This window comes from Drosophila tropicalis, unplaced genomic scaffold (assembly GCF_018151085.1).
Source record: "Drosophila tropicalis isolate 14030-0801.00 unplaced genomic scaffold, ASM1815108v1 contig_463, whole genome shotgun sequence".
Classification (NCBI taxonomy): Eukaryota; Metazoa; Arthropoda; class Insecta; order Diptera; family Drosophilidae; genus Drosophila; species Drosophila tropicalis.
Window position 1 is genome coordinate 1875761 of NW_027172929.1, and position 23913 is coordinate 1899673.

Below are 23913 nucleotides of genomic sequence, written 5' to 3' on the forward strand. Positions count from 1 at the left end.
GGCATCTATAATGAAATTACCAAGACTTCTTTTTTTTTCATGTTTCTATACGAAAATTGCTTAATTTTAATGTAAAGAAAACCAACAAAACAACAACAACAACAACAATAACCAAACACAAAGTAATTGTTAATAGTTTTCATGTTAAGTTTTAGCACAAACCGCAAATAATTTAGTTACTTGGAGTTCAAGAGAGTTTCAAAGCTTTGTCTGTTTATTTAGAGAAAAAAAAAAATACATCAAATTAGATTTATTTGCGGTAAGCAAAAAGGAAAAAAAAGAGGCACAAAGTGATTTTTGTTTTTGTTTTTGTTTAATGTGATGAATTCTTAAATTTTTACTGATCACCGCCACGTGTCCAAGCATAATTAATTGAATACTTACCATAATGTCGGAAATAATTATGGGAAATCAAACAAAATGTTGGCCATTAGCAAGAACCTTTTGGACCATTTGAAATATACTCTGAAATTTTGTTACTCATTTTGGTTTATGACAATTCGAAATCGTTAACTTGGTAGAATAATGAACTGAGAATCGGGAATCGAGAATCGAAAGTTCTCATCTCAGTGACCTGTGAAATTTCACAACTTGTGAGTGAAATGCAGGAAACAGGCTTTTGTGGCCCTAAACATATGGCCTAAAGCTTAATCCCTCAACACATGTCGAGGACTTGCAAAATCATATCAATTTTCTATAATTTTTCTTTCATGATATGGTTGTTGTTGTTGTTGTTACTGTTTTTCTATAAATCGCTTTGCCACCCAGCTAACCATTTTAGAGCCACAAAAAAATGAGGCTTAAATTATTGGCTTGGCATTTAACATGACAGCCACATTAAATTGTCCACTTTGGCAACCTGTGCCGGCGCCATATATATATATATATATATACATTTATATACTCTATATAGATAGAAATATATGTATATATACTCATATGTATTATATGGGAGCTGCTGCGGCTGTTGCTGGCGTTTGCTATAATTGAAGTTTGACGTCTAAAAAGCCCGGCCCGGCCTGGCCCGGGTCTCTCTTTGTCTGTCTGTCTGGAGGCTATTTTAGGCTGGGCGCAAGCCAGCGATCTCTTGAGGAAATGCAACCAACTGACGACAGTCCAAGTCAAGAGTTAACAAAAACAAAAAAATCAAAATACTATACAAAAATAAAAGAGTTTTAATTGTCACTTTCATTTGGTACCATAAAATTTCAACAATTTTAATTCAATTTTAATGCGCCCAAATGAGTTTGAATTGTGCAAGTTTCAACTCGACCTGGACTCTGATGCAATGTTTCTACGACTTTAACTTGGCTTGGATGTAAGTCTGTGTGAGTGTGTGTGTGTGTGTGTGTGTTGCAAATGCAACTCATAACTCATTCAACTAAGATCATATAGGTACATTCATTTATATATATATATCTGTATAAAGATTTCATATCTACGTATTCCCCCACAATTGATTGACCGATCTAATCTTAGTTTTATGCAAAGCAACTCAACGAGATAGAATTGCGGCTTGGCTTCGCTTGGCTTGGCTAGGTGGAAGACCAGTTCTTGGCCAATATATAATATGTATGTGCGATAACCTTGAGTCCAAACTCATGACACTAAGAAGACGCATCTACTACTGTGCTACAAGTGGCGCTAGTCCGTCCGTCCAGCCAGCCAGCTAAAGTGGCTAGCAAGTTAGTTAGTTAGTCAGTTTGGTTAGTTAGTTAGTTAGCTAGTAAAGACATCAACATCCGCTTAGTATTGGGCAATGGCAAATCTGAGTGAATGAATATTAAAGTTGGCCAAAAAAGAAACATTTAATACGCATTACATTTTTACAGTTTTAAATTGTATATTTCTTTTTTTTTTCTCTGTCTCTCTTTTTTTTATTGCATTTTTATGTGACTTTTTGTGCGACTGATTGCTAATAATTACTTGATCGATTAACAGTTATTAAGATCAAAATCAAAATCAATTTATTTGTAAATTTTAAACGATTACTTTAATGCCAAGTTGTATGCAATAGCTAATATTAAACGTGTGACTTGTCTAGATCATCGAACGATATACATTTCAAGTCTATAATGTAATTGAGCCAGACACGACCATTTAAATGCTGATAAGCTTACTATGTGTAGTAGCCCTACTCATTTAAGGCCATCTCTTTTTGGTCATGAACGTTTATTTAATTAGGTTTGTTGTCTGATGTCCGCCTACAAATTGTTGTCAGCTTGTTAAGCTGAAATATTTTATTTCATTTTCAAATTCAGATCAATAAACTGGTAAATCACACAAAAAGTTAAAGAAATTAATAAATTAACTTATTGGCATCGACTTTATTATACACTGCATTACAATATGGCTTATTAGAACTTGATAGAATTTAAATATTTCATTTACTTTCCATTAAGAGTTAAAGTAATGGGCTTTAATTTAGGGAATTTCTTATAAGCTTCTCCCTCCCCGCAGCAAATGTACTCTCTAAGGTTGTAGGGTAAAAGCAGCGACAACTTTAAACATTCCCTGCACCAAGTAGGGGCACAATCCATACAAAGCATTTTTCACACTCTTAGCAACAATGTTGCTGCCAGCCAGTGAAACATGTTGCCAGTCGGCTAAAGAAAGCCACAAATAAAGCTGCAACATTGCAATTTTCTTGTAGATCAAATTTAGTTTTCTATTAAGAAAACAGTAAAAACCAGAGGGCCGATCGCGCCGAAGTTTGTATACCCTTGCAAGGTTTTCGTTGCTCATTCCTTACCTATTAGCCATCTAACGCTTTATCTGTTTGCAAAAGAATGGCCTACAATCATTGGAAATAACAAAGATATTGATCAAGGTCGCTGTTTTCGACCGATCGTTCCTATGGGAGCTATATGATATAGTCACCCGATCTTGATCAAATTTGGCAGAGTCGTTTATAAGTGTAATAAGCTTACTAAAATTTTACGACAATAGCTCTGAAAATAACGAAGTTATTAACAAAAGTCATTGTTTGTGACTGACTGATATAGTGGTCCGATCCGGCTGAATCCGAGATATACAACCCCTGCACTATATACAAGCCTACATGCCTAAATTTCAGCTCTGTAGCTCTTACGGTCTAGGAAGAGTTTGCACACTTCTGACCAAAAGTAATATACCCATTTTGCAAGGGTATACAAATATTTACAAACAAACTGCCAAGAAAAATGTTGCTAAGAAGTTTAAACTGAAAATGCTTTTAACGTATTTTTACAAAAGCTTATATCCGCACATACTTACAGGCTGAGAAAAGCTTAAATTAAGCCCAAAGATGGACTACATTTGGCTAAGAAGCCCCACAAAGTATAATTTATTTTTTAACTCACAGAAAGCTAACAAAAAAGAAATAAAACACCATTTAAGAGCTTTTGCATTAAATTCCCAGACGTTTTGGGTTAAAACTCAAAAAACGTTACCGGAAGAAATGTCTTTTTTTTTTTTGGTAGCCAATTAAGCCACACAAATGGGTCAAAAGAAACAAAGCAGAAAATGTAAAGCAAAACAAAAAACAAGAAGAAAAAACAACAACTTATATAAACAGTTGTCGAAACTGTTTGCAGACCGTGAAAAGTTGGAAAATCTTGTGAAAAAACGATAAAGGAAATGCAAAAAGCATTGCCTGTTTGGCCTGTTGGCCATATTTTCTGTCTCCAGATCAAAAACCGCTATGAAATGAATAGCAAATTAGAGCTTTTCATTGCAGTCAATTGGCCATGAGACACATCAATTAAAGACAAAATGTTTGCGAGTGCAATTTATGGTAGGAGTGCGATTCTAGCAGATGCATTTAACATCTTGCCTTTTTAAGCCACGGCAGCAAAACCCACAACAACAGTTGATTGCAAATTTACTAAGCTTCAGATGTGGTTTAATGTGCCGGCTTTTGACTTTAAATGATCCAACTGCCCTGGGAACTAATGCAAATATCAGTTCTCAGTAAAAAGTAATTAATTTACACTAGACTAATTGCAAGTAATACCTAATAGTAGATGAAGTCGACTTATGCATCTGTTTTGCAGTCTATATAAAGTTGATGAATTTTATGGATTTTAGGCCAAGTTCTAAAATACTTTTAGTGCCATGATGAAGATAAAGTTAATCTTCTTGGTTAAAAATTCAACTTTTACTTTTCCTTTTTAGATCAAACTGAGAGAAAAACTCTTGTAATAATTTCATTTTATGTTTATGTGTGTATTTTTTTTTTTCTCGTTTCGTTTTATTATACAAAAAAAGGTTTTCGTTAACTTAAAATTAGTATTAAAAAAAAATATATATATTAGCAGCATTCCAAATAATACAAAAAAATAATAATTACTTGTACATAGATATCCAAAAGATTCAAATTCAGCAACTACACACATTTACATATACATATATAGATCCACATTGAGTTAACAACTAAATTCGCTTATGGTTAAACAATTTCTGTAAGTAAAATTCATCTTAGCTGATGTCGTGTTCACTCCACTTCAATAGTGAGTCGCATAGGGACTCGCATAGTGGCCATAGTGTCCGGCATCGTATTGTGGTACATATTCGTAATGTTGTCCTTGATTGTAGTAGCCATCATCGTAATCGTAGTGTATGGGGGCAGCTGCGGCCACAGATGGGGCATAGTGTTTCGAGACTTGAATTGAAAAATTGTTTATCTTAACTTTAACATGACCGACAAAAACGAAAAAACCCAACGAAACTAAGCAAAATAAAATGTATAACACGCCAAACAAACAGCTGCCCATTGTTTAGTGGGCGGGGACAGAGGGGGAAGGGGCAAAACAGACTAAACAAAAAAATTTCAATGCTGACAAAACAATTTTCTTTGCCAATTTCTTTGTGCAAACAAATTTGGTGTCACGAATTTGTTACCAAAATACAATCCAATTGGTCACAGGTGTTGGTGTTGTTGTTGTTGTTGCTGTTTTTGTTGCTGCTGCTGTTGAAATTCTCTTTCATCTATGTAAATTTCCGGCCACCACCTTCTCGTCTTAAACCCTATCACTCACTTACTCTCTCTCTTTTTCCCTTTGTCGCTGTCGCAGTTAGTTCGTTGCCTAAGTCTTTTGTTTTATGCAAATGTCATTGGGCAATTTTTATGCGTTTTGTTGATAATTCTTAATTAAAATTGCACCAGCACCCACAATTATGATAATTTTGTTCACATACAGCCAAAAGATTCCCATGCAAATTGCGACATTGAGCAAAAGAAACAAGTAGACAGCGAAAAAAACAGAAAAAAAAAAAACGGGAATGATATGGGTAAAAAAAAAAAACACAGACGGATCCGTTGTGGTTTTGCTGCCGCTTCTTCGGTGAGAAACTGCAAGGTGCAAATGTGCCAAGCGAAATCTTATGGAACAAAGCTAATCTCTTGATCGACTTCACAGAGAAGTGAAGTAAACTCAATTCAACATGACATAATTGCCAGTTTGTGGGCGTGCCATTAGATTAGTCAACCATGTCAAGTTAGTTGTTACACATTTACTCCTCCATCCATTGCCACGCCCCTCCTCCTGCAACTGCTGATGATATTGCTACCTAATGAATCATATTAGCTGCATCACTGATCTCGACAATGCTACGTACATATATATATATATGAAACTAATTGCGAATTTATTAACCAACCAAACAAACGGCTGCAGCCCCAGCCATGTATATGAAAATGATGATTACAATGAAAATATGGTAAACTATTTTTGTTTTGTGTTATTCAATTAGCATTAAGCGAAGAGCACTCAGTAGTAGGTTGCATAGTAATCATGCTCTCCCTGTGTGTCTGCCTCTGCCTCTGCCTCGGCCACAGCTTCCACAGCGTTAACGTCTTCGTCTGGTCGCAATTTGCGATATTGATTGTTAAAATAGTTTGCATGACGCCTGAACAGTTTTAACATGCGATAAGTATTCATGCCTATAAAAGGAGGAGCACCAGAATCTTTGTATGAATGGGGCGAGCATACCCAAAGAAAGGCTATAGAGGAATCACTACTAAAAAGGGGCTAGAGTGCTCTAGTCAATGAGTGCATAGTGCACATGAAATTCCAACTCTAAATAGAAAAGGTGCTCAACTATCAGACAAACTAAGCAACTGTCAAAAATGTTAGCCCAATCCAAAGTATGTTCATAAGGACTTACCATAGGGAGCTGGTGAGGCAACCACCAATGGGGCTGGTGCCACTTGCTGGACATGCTTGACCAAATGATGTGGCTCATAGTGGGCCAATACGGGCTTATGGGCCACAATTGGCTTGGCCACCACTGCCTGGGCGTGCACAGTTGGCCCTGATTTGGTGACCACGGCATTGAAACCATTAATCGGATCAGCTGTATAGTCCACTGTGCGTATGGAGCCATCAGGCTCAACCAATGAGTATTGACCTAAAAACCAAAAATTGAAAATTGTCTACAAAAGATCGGTAAATAGAATATTACCCTTGACAACATCGCCATCCCGTGTCTCGTGCTGTGATTTCACATCGCCTGTTGTATGATCGGCCACACCGTAGTTAAAGGCATATTTCGGATGGTCCTGTTTTAGATTTAAGTGCAATAATTAGTTAGTTTCTTTCTCATTGATATTTTTGTTAGTTTTGTATCCTCTCACATAGTAATCAACAGCATATCCTGGTCTCGCCTGGGTCACAGTGGCAAACAGAGCCAACGAAAGGATCACAAAGCACATGAATTTGGCCATATTGTTATGTATATATGTTGATATATATATAGTTGGTTATATAGATATATAGGTTATTTAAAACTTGATCTAGAAATATAAGAGAATTTCACACGCACACACACAATGTAAGTAAAAAAACACAACAAAAAAAACAGCGAAAAGAAAATTTACTTCAAGTAATTCAACGGCACCAGAGATCTGAGATGCAAACACCGCCAAGTTGTCCGGAATACTGTGGCTATTCTTGAGGCAAGTTGCCATTAAATAAGCGCGAAAATGTGCGAAAGTCAGCGTCGGCGTTGTCGGCGGCAGAGCAGCAGCAGCAGCAGCAACAACAATGCCAAAGACTTTTGATTTCTCAGTCAGTCAACTGTGGCGATGGCTGTTGCTGCCACTGCCACTGCTGCTGCTCCCACTATGGTGACTCCGACTTAGACTTAAACCCAGACAGAGTCTATGACAATGTAAATGATATTACAGCATGCGTCCATGGCGATGGTGGCTGGTGGATGGGGATGTTGCCACAATTCACATTTTCAGGCAGCAGTGCAAATTGGTGACACATTTTCACAAAATGTGTACCAATCTATTTTCCCGCCCCTTCTTTCGTCTATTGTCTGCGACTGAAAACTATGTTATGAAGTCATCTATCTACAATCACTTTTTTTTTTTTTTTTGCTGTTTCTTGTTGAGAATTATGCGAAATTAATCATTAATTTCCTTTTGCCCTGCTCTATGATTGACTAAATCCCCTTAGCTAATCCATTGCAAAGACAATATAACAAATAGTTTTTTGGCCATAACAAGTAATTTGCCTTTAACAACTTAATTCTAAACAAAAACAAAAAAAAATTACTGACAATAACAAATCTCGAATCAAAATCACAAAGTAACCAACCAACTAAGTAACTAACTAAGCGAATATTCGGGTCAACTTACAATACAAAAGCCCTAGTTATTTGGCACATGCGAAATTCTCAGTGATCTACTTGAATGACAATTGCCAACTTGCCAACCAGCAACTGGACCTCCATTAATTCTCTCAGTTGTTTGCCATTGCCTTTGCCTCTAAACTGAACTGAACTAAACTAAACTGAAGGTCAAGCTCGGCAATCAAAGTTCAACTTCTTCACAAATAGAGATACATGCCACAATTCTAGGCTCGAAATCGAAAGCAAAAGTCATTATCTCAAACAAAAATGATTCAATCATATGACTTTAGTAAACTAAATCAAGTTCAGTTAGTTGCTAGTTCAGTCCAATTAAAGAATTATATAGGTATAATATAAATTATGATTCAATGATTCTTTTTTTGAAATTATTATATTGCCTGAAAGTGAATTTTCTGTATTTCCTGAATGATGAATACTTTCTTAATTTGCTCAGTGTAAAATGTGAAAGAGCTCTTCTAGTATGCAAATTTGGAAAACTATTTTTCATTTCTCATAAAAGTTTTGAGGAATTTATCGTTTAGAACTATTTGTAGATTCTTATTTCAATGTGGCAAATTCTCTCACATAAAATTAAAAGTGCACACGCTACATTTAACATTAAATATAAGGAGTTTTTTGTTTTTATTCTTGTATCTTGTGTGCACGTTTCGTATATTCGCATATTTTGTTGAATTATATTTTTTTGGTTAATTGCCAACATTTGTTAGAATAATAAAAGACAATGCAAAAGCCACGCACATGTGCCATGAAACTGATGCCTGCATATGGTGGGGGGTTTGGAAAACCTTCGGAAAAATGCCGACAATCGTCGTAGTCGTTGAGCTAAGTTTTCCCAGCAGCTACCATATAAAGTTATCAAAACATGCAAATTGACTTAATCTAGTATTTAGTTTAAGAAACCGCACACCAAATTCGAACAACCACCAAATAAAAAAAAAAAAAACAAAACAATTGTAGTCGAAGGTTGTTTTGAAAATGAAGAGGCGAAAGGGATGCATACATATTTCTTAAGCTCTCCTCGTTTAATTAGAGTCTTTAGTACGCCCCAAACTAGGTTTTTTTTTTTTTGTTCGTTGTGGTCTTGTCTTTTGTTTAATTATGTGAAAATTGCTTGACCCGGGCCTTAAACTAACGTATATTATTATTATTATTATTATTCTTGTGCCCAAGACACAAATGAAAACAAAAGTGATACAAATTGTTAGTTGAACTGTTTAGGTTTTTCTTCACTCTGTTTTCTAGTTGGTTGTCGTTTTTTCTGTTTCTGTTTTTTTTTTTGGGATTGTGACTTTTGTGCGGTTTGTCAATATTTCTAATAAGTTTGTTAGCTTTTTGTCCGATTCAACTAAACCACAATTGGCACGTTCTCGTCTCTCTTGCGATGGTTCAAGGATAAGCAAAAGCTATAGATTATGATTCAAATAGTGACAGTTTTTGTTGTCTCTTCTCGTTTCGTTTAAGGTCTGAACTTTTGCAAATTGTAAATTAAATGCAGTGGATAAAAAAAAAACAAAAACGACTTGAGAAGAGTTTGCCAGTAATTTATGTTAGGAAAAAAACCCTTGACTAAGAAATTATGTAATACATCATAAAGTTCTCGACCTAATTAACCCAAGCAAGTAGTTGTTTGTTTATTCAAGTGACTTACTTAGAGTTCCTGGTATTTCTCGACTAACTATTCCTAAATTTGCAATCACTGATGATTAAGGCCCTCAGAAAGTCCCTCTGCCTTGCCTTCTCCTTCATTGAATGGCCCTCATTTGCAAAGCCATTTCGCATACAATGATGATCTACACTTCAATGCAATTCCAGCACAGCCCCGAAACATTTGCCATCACGCCCATGAAGAGTCTCTAGTCATAAGCTTGGTCCGAGCCATTTTTTTAGCTGTTGATAATGGTTGACTTTGACTTGGTTTACATTTTTCTTTCATCTTCTTCTTTGGTGCGGTCTTTTTTTTTCTCTCTTTCTGCATTGGTCACCTAATTTGAGTCTTGTTTACACTGACTAATTTGACAATGGGGCCCGCACTTCGACATTGCTTGCAACATGCGACCTGCGACGACGACGACGACTAAGCCAAGGTGTGAATGTTGCAAGTCAACCACTAACGATATACTAAAAAGAAAAAAAAAGAGTGCAGAGTAGGAGAGAGGAGGTGGGAGGAGGGAGGAGTGTGTGTCGGCGAGTTGTTTAGGGGGAGTGGGCGGATTTGTTGCCTTTTTCTGCTTCGTTGTCATTGTTGTCGCTTAGTTGGCCATGGTTGAGTGCCTTGCCGGCTGCCGCATCTCTTTTTAAGCCAATTGACTGACCATTGTTAACAAGAGGGAGCTTGTAACTCACTCGCCATCTCTTGAAAATGACCCGTGGCAAATGCGTTCGCTGTAATAAAATGCAAATGAATGGCTTCCAGTCCACAACCACACACAGAAAAAAAAAAAAGAAGATGAAGAAGAGAAGAAAAAAAAATAAAGTAGTCTTATAAATTTTCCAGCGAATTCTTCGCACCTTTTTAGTCAATTTTCTCTTTCTTAGCTTTGTTTTTTTTTTTTGGTGGTCTATGCATCAAAATTAACGCTCAAATAATCTAGTTAACATTTCTTATATAATTGAGACTGACAGGTAGAGAGACGGCAACAGCATTCCATCTTTTGGCCATGCCGATTATACCATGAAGATTGCAACCTACCCACCCCCGACCCCCCCACTCTAGTCTCAAATGATATTATTTATGTACGCTGAAGCTGTGTCTATTTAGCTTAGCTTGTAATTATGTCTGTTACTCCAGTCAGTCGGTTAAGCATTAGTTATTAATTAATGGCATTTTTCAATTACGCAGACAAGCGTTGACATTTGCCCATAACACAGTGGTTCAAAAGTAAGGAACTAAATCATTTTTTAGATTTAGTTACATAATTTGTTAAGCAATATTTCCCTTGAAATACTTGCCATAATTGTTGAAAATTTATCATTTTTATATGTATATTTAAGATTCATATACTTGGAATCCATTTCTTTAGATTCTAAGATCATTCTAATCATCAAATGAGCTGCTTGCCCCTTTCAATGACTAGAAACACTGTGCTCAATTGGCAACAGAGATCTCCGACAACTTCTCCCCTCAATCTAGGTATACTCCATGTACATATAGCCAAGTCATTTTATTATCTATAAATTGTATCAACATTAACAGAGATGCATATCATCTTGGTTGCATCTTAATGTTGGACTGTTATAAACAGTCAAGCGAAATTATTTTCAAACAGTTGCACCAGAACAAGAAGGAGGGAGAGAAAAGAATATATTCTAGAGATCCCATGGAGATCTATTAATATGCACATATGTATATGTATGTATGGTAAGACACTGTCTGAATGTTGGAAAAATAGGACACTTGGGAAAACGAACTTAAAAATTAACAGGACTAAAACAAGTCTAGTCAAAAAGTTTAAGCAAGTGCTGAAGCATTTATTAATTCAAGAAATGTTTCAATTTAAATTGAAACTATTTTGAAACTATTTTTTAAAATGATCTTCAAAACCTATACCTGTACAAAGACATTAGGCAGTCACTGTAGCCAGACTACGCAGAACAGTAGCTGGGAGCACGTGTTGGTGACAATTTACTTATTTGAGCCGCAGTGAACAACATTCGCAGGCCACTTGAATGTCAACTAGTTGTAAGCCAAACCACTAAACTATAGAGAGGAAAAAAAAAGCACTTATATATCGTTAGTAACTGTCATTTATCGATTAAGAAGAAGATGCTTGCCAATTGCAATTGAATTGTGATGGCGAAAAGGTTATTGGAGCACTGAAGCACAAGATGACATTGAGCTTGGTTAACTTGCAGTTTTTTTTTTTTCACCCCAATTTTTAGCAACTTTGTAAGTAAGTAGTTAATAATAGGAATTCGTATTTGTGTATGTATGCAGATCTAGTTAACCAGCGGAACTTCCTTCCGGCGTGAGTTAGTTAGGCTATGGTAGATGAGAATGATTAGTTTAGTTTTGATGACCTTAACTGTTAGTGGAATATGTACGCCCCAAAGCGGCGCCCTCAACCTGTCCGAAAGGTGTCTTCAGACTAGTTAGGCTCTGCCCAAATTAATGGAGTGCACGTATAGAAGTTTTGTCTTTTCTTCTTCGTTTTGGAGAGGGAAAATGTGCTTACGTATATTTAAACGCTTCGTTGATTTTGTTGATCTTTTGTCTTTGATAAATTCCACTTCTGAATATTTTTGTTTTTGTTTTTGTTTTTTTGGCCAACAGTTACTACACATTTGTCTAAATAAGTTCACGATGAGCCCATTAAGAGATCAATATTTTGCTATGTTTGTTGTTGTTGTTGTTGTTGTTATTGTGTCGGTTCACACATAAAAAGTGACGGAAATGACAAGATTTGTTGCATGCGGAAGCAAACCACAAAAGCATTGGCAATGTTAAAACGTTTTCAACTTATGAATTATGAACTAAAAGAGGGGGGTGTGGGAGGCTGCTACAGCTACCCGAATTTCTACCAGTTAGTTAGTTATTATTAGTAGGGCTAAGCATATGTTTTCTGTGGTTTTTCCACCAGGAGAAGCAAACAGAAAAATGCGTGAGTTGATATCTTATTGAATGATGAATGGGAAGTGGATGTGCTTTGCCTCTATGCAAATGAAGTTAACAATATTACTGAGCCGCCTTTTACCATTCGGCCTTGCCAAGATTAGTTTATTTCATTTCTTGTCAAAGTTAAAGTTTAATAAACAAACAGAGGACTCAAATTAGTCTTTAGTTAATCGTTTCTATACTCATTTTTTTAATCTAAGAGAAATTGCACAATATTTTTCTGCTCTGACTTATATCAAATCTTTGCACTGCACTTTTGGGTTTTAGTTTATATATCAAACCTTTAAGGTTCACAAAAATCAAGAAAAATATCAATAATAATATTAAGATTTAACATAAAGTAGTATATATATATGTAAAAGTTAATCAATGTGTTTTTAAAAAGCTAAGAAATAGTTCTTTTCCCAACTCTATTCGAAATCAGAACTATTTGTTTAATTGTAAGAAATATCCATCAATAAAAAAAAAAAACAATTACTTAATAAAAGTAATTAAATAAATTTGGCATAGCAAAAGTTTGCTGAATCATTTGGTTTTTTCAAAATTTAAATTTAGTTAAGCTAATAAATTCATAAAATGTATTTACTTATCTAAAGCAATTATTACACTTGTCTTATGGAGTTCATGAGATTCCCTTTTCAATTGTGACTTCAATAGCAACTAATTTAGTTTAATACAGGTTTTTATCTACCACTTTTTTTCCTTATACTAATTTATATTAAATTTACATTTCCTAAACAACATTTTGGAAGATTTCGTTTATCTCAGTAAACGAAAGACTTAAGAAACGAACTGCTGTTGGCTAGCTACATTCAATTGCAAAGCTCCTAAAAGTATTCAACTGTTTCTAACAAACATCTAACGCCATCTAAGTGTCATTTCGCGGCCTGGCTTAGAGCATTGTCAATGCTACATGTCTAAAATTATGTTAACCATTTTAATACAAGTTTGGTAGTCTTTGGTGTATCGACTTGGTGATACTCTTACAAAAGCAATTTCACTCGATCATTTTGTTAGAAATAGAAAATATATTTGAAAACTTCAAGTCGAACGCGAAAGAAGGAACAAAAAGTTTATCATAGATCTCATTTACTCACTGCTCGGAAAATAAATTAAACCGTTTTAGCCATAACTTTACAAGATTTTAGCCAATTAGGACGCCAATTATGTAAATCCTGTAGATTAGTTACAAGTTATCATATAATTATCAATTCATCTATAGAATCATGATTTCTTATCTTATCATTTAATTAATCAATTACTATTTGGAAAGTTCAAGGCAAACCAGCTAAAAAAGTTAACTAAATTGGCCAATAGTAAACTTATTTTAAGAGTACGTGCCTCACAAATCAATGGCTGATGTGTAAATCACCATTAGAACTGGGTACACTTATGGAATTCATATGCATGTGAGTAAGTGAGTGAGTAATGCCGACTTATCATATACATACTACTGAATGGTTAGTTGGTTATCTATAGTTTCACCTTCACCTTTCAGCATGGACCATAAGACCGCCCACAAATTATATTTCTTGATTGGCAAACCTCATAATTGTCATGATGATATTTTCACTCTACGGTTAGCCAATAATTTGCATAACATTTATTCTCATATACAATTAGTAGTTTCATATGTGAATAAATTACGCAAATGTGAGCTTGACATGATCTAAGACAATCAAATGAGTAGAAGATGCCCCTTAAAGTATGCAATTGGCAGTTGGAGATATTAAATTAATATTTAAGATGTGCCATTTTTACTAGAAGGTTTTGTTGTCTACACTCTTTTGAGAACTTTTAACCATAGAAGCCAGTAGAAGAAAGTAAACTTTTCGCATATGAATAGCATACTTTAGGGAGTCAAGGATCCTTTTGAAGCTGATTCGTAAGTAACTAAGTAAGTACTTTTCTATTATTTTGCTTTTTGAAAAATTTACTACATTTTGTATTTATAGCATTTTTTTTTTTTTTTTTGTCAGCAGTTTCAACTTAAATTAAGACAGAAATTACATACAATTATTATATTACATATTTCATTTATTTATTTTTTTTTTTGATTTTTTTTTGTGGTTTTTTTTGTTTTTCATTTTTCTTTTCATTATCCTCTTCTTCGATATGGTTTTTACATGTGTGTGTGAGTGTGTATGTTCGTGGGCGTGGCATGATGGGCATTCGTCATTTGTAAATGTTATGTACAAAGAAGAAAAAGAACTTTTAATGATTTGAAGAACAAAAAAAAACATATGTATAAATCGAGAGAATTATGCGAAAGCTGAGACAGAGACAGCAGCAATGGGTGATCATTAGAGTAAGAGTTAGAGTAAGAGCGAGAGACAAAAAGAGACAGAGCGACTAATGATGATTATATAGTGATGATGCTCCCAAAGATGCTCTGCTCTTATGTCCTTACTATCTTTTCGTAGGCTTTTTTTTAGGTTTCTTTCTTTTCTGTTGTATGTACAAGGTGACTGGAACTTGATGACTTGAGTATACGAGCAGGCTTCTTCATCAGAGGATCGGATCATCCATTTAAACACAAAAAAAAAAAAAAAAAATTATTACAATTGAATTTCCATTTTGTGAGGTCGTCAACGTGCTTAATAAATTATATAAAAGAGTGGACGAGAGGGGGTGGTTGTTGGTGGTGGTAGTGGTGTGGTTGTGGTGTTGATTGTGATAAAGAAGGAGGAGGCTCTCTCTCTCTCTCACATCTGTGGACGCTTTAGTAATGGGCCACATGCGCATGAGCATTGTGGGTGGCATAACCGTAAGCGGGAACGGCAGCAGCATGCGCCAAGGAGCCAGCATATGGGATAGCTGGAGCAGCAGCCACATGATGGGCAATAGCTGGACCGCCATGCGCAACCAAGGGAGCAGCATGAGAAATCAATGGAGCAGCATGGGCAACAACAGCTGGAGCGGCATGATGAACAGTTGGGGCCGATTTGTGGACAACGGCATTGAAACCATTGTGATCATCGGCGGTGTATTCCACGGTACGGACCGAACCATCGGGCTCAACCAGAGAGTAGGAGCCCTTCACAACATCACCATCGCGCACCTCATGCTGCGACTTGACATCACCGGTATGGGAATCAGCTACACCATAATTGTAGTGGTACTTGGGGTAAGCCTGTGTGTGAATCAAAAAACAAAAACAACCACCAAGAAGAATTAGTATTTTCAATGTGCATGCCACACGCCATCGCCATCGCCATCGCCAACGCCATAGACATAGACATAGTCTTAGCCAACGCCGACGCGAATGCCGACAGCTGTGAGAAAATATCTGTAAATGTCAAAAGCAACTATGACCCTGGACCACATAGGCATAGGCAAATGTGTTCACATTAGCCAAGGAATAATTGCTATCATAACACTTTGGCCTTTGGCTCTTTAGCTTCTCACACACACACACACACTTACATGATAGTCCAATCCTTCGTCATGATGTCCATGACCAGCATAGAGAGCTGGTGCAGAAGCATATAGAGCTGGACCACCGTGCAGGACACCGGCTGAGGCCACACTCAAGACAGCCAAGCAGATCAGGGACTAATCACAGAACAAACAAAACAAAAAATTAAACACAATTCAAGTAAATGTTGTTTTTTTTTTTTTTTTTTTTTGAAAGACACGAGTACAAAATTTGAACTAGGATATATGTGCGAGAGGATACGCTCTCTTGTGTCACTCACTTTGAAGAAAGCCATTGTTAGAAAGGGTTTTCGGAGTTTGGATTTTTGTTTTGTATTAGAGACGCGTGTGTGCGATACGTTGAGCTGGATTCAACTGATAACTAGAACCAAGAAGGAAGCCGCTTTTATATACAAGACAACGCCCGAGTGGCAAGACACAAGACCCAGAGACAACACACGAAACCGAAAACGAAACCGAAAGTCAAACGCTTACGAAGCGGTCAGCAACAGCAACAATCAAGCGAAGCCCCAAGAAGTTGCCCCAATAGCTGAAAGCAGAAGCCGAGTCGTCGACTCTAACGCCAACGACTCGCAATTATTTTATGGTTTTGTTGTTGTTGTTGTTGTTGTTGTTGTCGTTGTAGTTGTTGCTAAAAACGAGAGTGAAGTTCAGTTAGCATTGTTGTTGCCATTACTGTTAGTTGCTGTTGCTGTCGTCGCTGTTGCTGTTGTTGCTGCTGCGGTTTGTGTCTTTGCTTTACTTTAAAAATGGAATTTGTCTGATTGTTAGATTTTTAGATTAGTTTCTGTTTAATGGTTTTAGTTTTTGTTATGGAATTATGCTAAATAGTAAAAAGTACTTAGCCTGATTGTTAAATAATTGTCAAAGGTTTAGATAACACATGAGCAAGAAAATTACACAACTTTCAAATCTCAAATTATATATATGTACATAAGTATACCGGAAGTCACAATTATAAACTATATACTAGACTACAATCTAGTGCTAATCTCTATATACATATTCAACTACCACTCAAGAGGTAAGCTAAGATCATATCCCAGTGAATCTTACAAAAGAAAAAATTGAAATAACTATCTTTAAGATACAACTTTAGTTGAGTCTAGTTAGTTTAGTGTGCATTTTTTTTAAATACTAATGAAACAAAATGCAATTTTTGTACTTAACAGTTTTTGTTACTTATTCGACTCTTTGAACAGCAAATTTAGCAATTCTTTCGAAAAAAATGTTAAAATTTTCAAAGGTTTGTGATTTGTTTGCTTAAATTAGTTACTAGCAAGTTAATTAGTTTCTTTAGCTTTAGTTTGACAGAAACAAAAATTAAGGATAATCAGTTTTAGATATTCAGAAATCAAATGAAAACAAGTAAACTAAATAAGTTCGTTCAACTAGATCATGTCTAAATTACTTTAAATAAAAAACTTACCACTAATTATCTTACAATTTGGTTTCAAGTTTCATTAAATTATTATCGTTGAATTTCAAAAAAGGTAAGAAGATTATCTTCTCTATATATGTATTGTCCATTTTCTACATCCTTCATATCTCTTTTATAACTAAATAACATGCATTATTTTCTATATCTCTTCTTTAATAAGTAAATGAACTAAAGCAACTGAACTTGTTTAGAATTGTCTGGCAACCTAAGTAGACAAGACTGAATCTCTTTGATAATTAGTTTCACTTAATTACAAGTACTTAAGTATATAATGCTTGTTTCCCAACATTATTGCCAAATTCTTGTGCATCGACCTTCAAAGGCAACGATTTCTTTCTTAGAAATTACATTAAAAACATTTTAAACTGTTTTGCAGTAGAGGTTTTAGAGTGTTTTATGTTAGATTCTTATGATGATCAGAGCTAAAAGAGATTAAAGCTCATGATAGCCTGGTCATTTGGTATGCATAGGAAAACAATTATATTTATTCAATCAATTATATGTAATAAATTGTTCATCTAGCATCACGATTTAATTGAAATGGCCTCATCAAAACATAAAAAACAAAAACTATTACTAAGAAAACAATAGATTCTAAGACCTGAAACACAATTTGAGTGGGCGAAGGTGTTGCATCTCTCTATCTGCCTCCCTCTCAATCTCTCTCTCTGTCTCTCTCTCTCTTTAATCAAATACCATGTTGCAATTTGTTTGTTTTTAGGCTCCATGCAATCTTTCTTATGTTCTTATGCTTGAATGCTGGGCGTTTCCCTACTTTATAACCGAGCACGAGGAGGCATCACATCATTTTGTTGCTATTGCTATTTTTAATTGCCATGTAGGCCGTTTTGCTTATTAAACCAAAAATACAGAAAACAAAGTTTGCGCAAATGAGCTAAACATTGCAACGAGTGAGTGGGGGGAATGAAGGGGACCTGGCAGAGGCAGAGGCAGTGGGCCGCAGCATGTGGCGCCACATCATTATGGGCAAAACTCTTATTATACAGCCCTGACTCATTACAACGCTTTTTGGTTTTCGGTTTTCTGTCGTCTCAGCCTTCTTTTTGTCAGTTTATGGCATATATTTTCTTGCATTTTGTTTTGCTTTGTTTTTGTTTTATGTACTTGCCCTGCTTTGGCTCATTTAATAAATTGTCTCGAATTAGTAACTTAGTCGCACTATCCCAAAAGCCTTTGCTAACCTGCCCCTTTCGTCTGTCCCTCTCTTTTATCATTGTCTTTGCTTGGCTTGGCTGGCCATCGTGTACTTACAAAATTGAAGTAATCATCTCAAGGTTAGCACGACAACCAAGAGACAATAACAACAACAACTACAACAACAACAACAACGTCGTGTAACGGATCACTAACAGTTGTGATCAGCAGCAGCAACAACAACAAGCAGCTGCAACAAAACTGCAGACTGCCTGAATTAGAGCACGATCTGATTAGGCTTTTGTTTACCAAATGACGCACCACTGTGCACACTGTGGCCAATTAATTGAATTTTTTTTCTCAGCCATGGCAAATTGGATTAGATAATCTGGTTAAGTTGAAAGCAAGCAAAAAAAAAACACATAATAATAAAATCAATAATTGATTAATGTTTCGATTCACAAGGAAGGAGTGGAAATTGTCGATTTGGGAATGGAAGTTTCATTATAATATTAATGAAATATTTTCATATAGGGTTAGGCTAAATACAACTTGCTTGAGACCTTGCCAACTCGACCCAATTGGCAAAGCCAAAGGATTATCCTTACCTTGACTAAAGAAAACTGATTCCATTCGATCTAAAGTCAAAGGATCTGCATAAAAGGAACAAATTTTAAGTAAAAGTAAGAAATTTAGAATTATATGGAATTCCTTTTACTTACTACTATTAGATCAACACTAACCAGAAACTGGCTAAAATGTAAAATTAAGTAATTTACGTATTTTGCAATTAGTTTAACTGGTTTTAGCATTACATGAAAACTTCCTAGAAAAGAATTTTCTATTTCCTTTTGTTGATCTTTATGTGGCAACCACTGTGATTCGTTTTAGCTGGCCAACAAGTCCAGTTAGTAAGTCAGTCAGTCAGCCAGCCAACGATGACAATTACAAATTTTTGTGCAAAAAAAAATAAAGCATTTGTTGTTATTACGATTTTGTCATATTGCTCGTTTCCTTCATTTTGTGTTTTGTATTTAATTATTCATCGCATACATAGAGCAGCACACAAAGATTGCATTTATCTTAGATCCGGTCTACATGTGTGTGTGTGTGTGTGTGAGAGAGAGATATAGAGTATATCCAGAAGCGACTACCTTGGTGGCACATAGAAACGCCCAAACTTGGTCTTTGAAGTGGAGCCCCCAAGCAGACGTAATCTCAATCTTGGCTCGTCATGTCTAAGAAGCAGGAGCAGGGCAAGAGATAGTCAGACAGATAGTAGACAGTAGCTGGGAAATAGAGTCGAGGCACACACACACACACTCGAGTAGAGTTGACCTGGCTGGCTGGCTGACTATGAGTATATTTTGCAGTTGCGGGTGCTTGATGTTAACAATTGTTGACGTGAATTTCATGCACAAGTCAACATAAGTTGCAAGGTGTCAAGTAAAAAGTCAAAAGCATTCGCTTGAGTCCACACACACACACAGCTAGAATGCATAGAGCTCAACTTTACATATATGTATGTGTGTGTGTGTTTTCTCAAAGTGTTTCCCCTCCCCCTCCGTTACTGAGTGACTCAAGTTGATACATATTCAAACAAATTTGTTGTAATTAAAGCAATTTGTGTGCGTTGCTGCCGCTGTTGCTTTTGCCAGTTGATTGAGTGGCAAATTTTTTTGTCCATGTCTGTCTGTGTGTGTGTGTTGTGTTTGTGCAATTGCCATACATACAAACAAACATATATATGCAATAATAACAATATGCGAAACAAGTTCGTTGCCTAAGTCTTTCGTTCTGTCAAAAAAAAAATCTCCATCTGTATTTTCCCCCACGTCTTGCCTTGCACCATCTCTTGTCATTGGTTGGTTTTCTTTTTGTTTTGCGCAATTCGCAAATCGTAAATCTGTAACTCCCCCCAAAAAGTCACCACAGATCAAACGAGTGGGTTATAATTTAAATTAATTATGCAAAAAACCAAAAAAATACTCATGATAACTCAGCCATTGAAATGGTGCGGCAATTAACATAGCAACAGCTCATGCGGTTGGTCGATCGGTCGGTCGGTCGGTCAGTCGGTCGTTCAGTCTGAATGACCAATGGCCAATGGCTACTGAAATTCATTTGAAAACCACGAGAAAGAGAAACTATTTCTTTCAATTGCAGTCGGCCTGCTGCTGGCATTTCAATTCAAAAAAACGACCAACTGACCTTGACTTGCGGTTCAGCGGAAGGAAAAAACCAAAAAGAAGACAAAAAAATGCCCAAATGGAAATCAAACTGCAATCAATAATATGAACAAAAAGCCAAAATAAAGAAAATACTTTAGATTATGGTCAATTGATTCAGTCGAGCTTAGAAAAAAAACAAAAATTTGACCGTCATATGGGACAAGAAAAGCTAAAAGTCATAATTTTCCCCCTCAACTCAAGTTAAAATGCGACCCACATTATGACCCCAAGCCTCAAGAGATTTTACTCATAGGGCTAACGACTTTGCGTTACCCTGGAATAAACAAATCAAAATTTGTCTTTAGTAACCCTCAAGAGTTTAAAAAGTTTTCAATCATTTCCAAGAATATTATTCCTTAATTTTTCGTTTAACCCTTTTGAGTTACAGGGTATTTGAATGAATCAAAGCAAAATCAAATTGAACCACAAGGTTAAATTGCTTTGATTTCAAATTGATCAGTAGGTACTGTATTTAGATTATGGGAGTCTTCTGACAGCTTAATGCTTACACAGAAAAATAAAAAACGAAATGGAAACACTGTGGGCGTTTTACCTTATCAGCTGTCCAATTACATGGAAGTGAGAGAGGTGGGTCTGGGCCATGGAGGTCTGGGGAGTTTGAAATGTCTGTAAAGCAAACAACAACTTAATCCATGCAATTATGTCGCTCTAAATTTACATAGATCAGCAACAGAAATCAAAGAAACGAAAACAGAAAAGAGTGGGCTACGTGAGTCCATTGTTCAAGGAAATTCGACCTTGACAAGATCAGAGCCCAGAGATCGGAGATCGGAGACCGGAGACCGGAGACCAATGCCCAAGACGGGGCACCACTTAGAATGGTGGCACTAAAAAACTTTTGCAGTCACTATACATTTGAAACTTGGGCAATTTGCTTTGCTAGCTCATGCTCCTCCCCTTTCCCTACCTTGCCCTCCCCTACTCCAACTCCTCTCCTAGCATGACCAGAGGGAAATCAAAAGCAAATTTTCAACTGGAATTGAATTTGGTTTATGCCTTTTCGCAATGCATTCACCCATGATGGTGGAGAGACAGTGTAACAACAACAACAACAACAACAACTGTGACTATAACCAAACGGCAACCAAACATTCAACCTAAGTGGGCGTGGCTATGTTTTTTCTTTTACAAAATTTCCGCTTTAGATTCGCATTTTGTATGATATTTTTTTTCCGCCTGTCGTTCGGTCGATGTGTAATTGTTTGTGCCCATTGTTCTGCTTTTCGAAAAAAAAAAAAAAAAATAAATTTTATGTAGCTTGGTTTGCTGATTTATTGGCTATCGATAGTCTCCATCTCTCTCTCTCCCTCTCCCTCTCTCAGTCTATTCATGGCATGCCGCATATCCGGCTTAAGAATTGTTCCTAAATCAACAAAAATAAATGAAACTCAAGTCACAAAAACTATTTTGACGCAATTGTGGCCAACCACAGAAAGTGTCTCAAAGAGTTGCATGATCTTCTGCTTCTTAAGATCCATCTGTCAGACCCAGCCTCCCACCCGCCTCCCACTTTAACCACATTGTTTGCAATCTTCTCTTACACAACACGACGTGTGGTGGGTCTGCTGTAATCAAAGATTGATGGCGGTTTACTTAGTCTTACTTTAGCTTCAACTTTACCACATCAAAGTCTCAAAGCTGGGGGTGTCATAGACTTATCAAAAAACAACAAAAAAAACAAAACAGAGAATAAAGTTACATTCAGCAACATTTCACTTTATAAAGTTTTCATTCACCATCTCCTTCCTGGTGGTCCAAGGCACAGCTAAAAGACATCATTCGCCATGCCTGTCTGGTTCTTTAAGTTGACTCAAAGCCCATTCTGGGTGTTCTGATTGTAATGCCATTCAATGGCAATCGAATTGGGAGTGTCTTTCATATAACAATGGTCCATGGGACCAAAACTCTCTTAAGGCTATTCCTTTTCAAGCTTATAATAAAAACAAAAATAAAGTATTTTTAGCAGGAAATTTTCGATTTTCAATGATAAGCAATTAAATGTTGATAACTTTAGTTAATTTTTCAAAATCATAACATTTTTGTAATACAAATCTAAATGCAATTGCCTAAATGCCATTTACATGCGAAAGGAAAACATAATACAAAATGAAAAGGAAAAAAAAACTCCACCTACAATTCGCTTTGCAGGTTTGTTGCTTAAGTCTTTTGTTTACTTTGGCTTTGGCACTTACAAATATCTACCAAAATGTTGCCACTTGCAACTCATAAAGCCAACAACAACAACTGTCAGTATGCAAGCTCAACCTCTCTGATTATCCATTGTAATGTAGTTCAAAATGCACATTCACCCATTAACCCACAATTGCCAATGTGGACAAGTGGACAGCGGCCATAGCGGACAATGGTCAGAGTGTTTTCATTTTCATTCAGCTATTTCGGGGCTCAGGCCACACCCCCCATACAAAAAGTTGAACTAGTTGCCTTATGATTGTTTTTAAAACCTCCGAAGATCTGACGGAAAATGGTCTGATCTCTCTGGACGCTTCCCACAACCCCCTTAGGGGGCAACAACAACATTTTGTGCAAAAATTCGTGAGTTGGACGAAAAAAAAAAAAAAAAAAAAAAAAAAAATTGTGCATAAATTGTAGATTGTGAGTCCGGGATTATTTATTTTTTGTAAATATTTAATGACTTTTTTATATGGTCTCTCTCTCTCGAGTAAGGCAACACCCTCGCAATGGAGTGCGACAATACGACTCACTCTCTCTCACTCACTCTCTCCATCTATCTCTTTTCAGCTTGCCCTCTCTGTTGGTATATCTGTCTGACAGTCAGAGTGTCTTTCTTTATGTCGGTCTCCTGTTATGCAAGTTTCTTTCTATTCTCTGCCCAAGCAGCTGCATTTTTGAGCTTTCGAAAGTGGCCCGGCCCGCAGCGGTTGCAGCTGCCATCGTGGATTTTGTTTAGTCGGTTACTTGGCTAACTCTACTCCACATGACACAATTTGTTAACTAGATTATTATGTAAGGTTTCTCTCTCTCTCTCTCTCTGCCTCTCTCTGGTCTGGTCTGTGGGGTGTCTCTAATCAAATGCCATGCAAACTATATGCAAAAATAACAATTAGCCATCATTTTGATGCCGGCACATATGATCATGTGAGTTTATAATTAAAACTCTTGCCTCTGTCTCTTGCCTCTTGATGGCTAACTGACTAAATTCAAAGTGACTTTTCTCAAATTGATGCGAATTCCATATGAGATAAAGTATCAGTGACAGCGGTTTTCCCCTAGTCACAGCCAATTGATTGATTTTTCATCATTTTCTTTGAAATACGAGTCCACCCTTTCACTTGTTCCAGCCAATTGCCTTCAACCAGTGAACTTTTCAATATTCTATACAATATTTTATACAC

The 23913-nt window shown here is 36.3% G+C and overlaps 2 protein-coding genes across 2 annotated transcripts; both read right to left on the bottom strand.

Annotated features, from left to right (window-relative positions):
• Positions 1-4301: 4301 nt before the first annotated feature.
• On the bottom strand, positions 4302-6914 carry Cpr62Bb (Cuticular protein 62Bb). The gene is made up of 5 exons (XM_068287313.1): positions 6860-6914; positions 6617-6775; positions 6445-6541; positions 6148-6390; positions 4302-4642 (listed from the first exon to the last, which is right to left on the bottom strand). The coding sequence occupies exons 2-5, from the start codon at positions 6704-6706 to the stop codon at positions 4485-4487; spliced, it is 588 nt and encodes a 195-aa protein (XP_068143414.1). The 5' UTR covers positions 6707-6775; positions 6860-6914; the 3' UTR covers positions 4302-4484.
• Positions 6915-14269: 7355 nt separating this feature from the next.
• On the bottom strand, positions 14270-16035 carry Cpr62Bc (Cuticular protein 62Bc). The gene is made up of 3 exons (XM_068287315.1): positions 15952-16035; positions 15680-15808; positions 14270-15386 (listed from the first exon to the last, which is right to left on the bottom strand). Exons 1-3 carry the CDS (start codon positions 15964-15966, stop codon positions 14976-14978), a joined length of 555 nt encoding a protein of 184 aa, XP_068143416.1. The 5' UTR covers positions 15967-16035; the 3' UTR covers positions 14270-14975.
• Positions 16036-23913: the final 7878 nt, after the last annotated feature.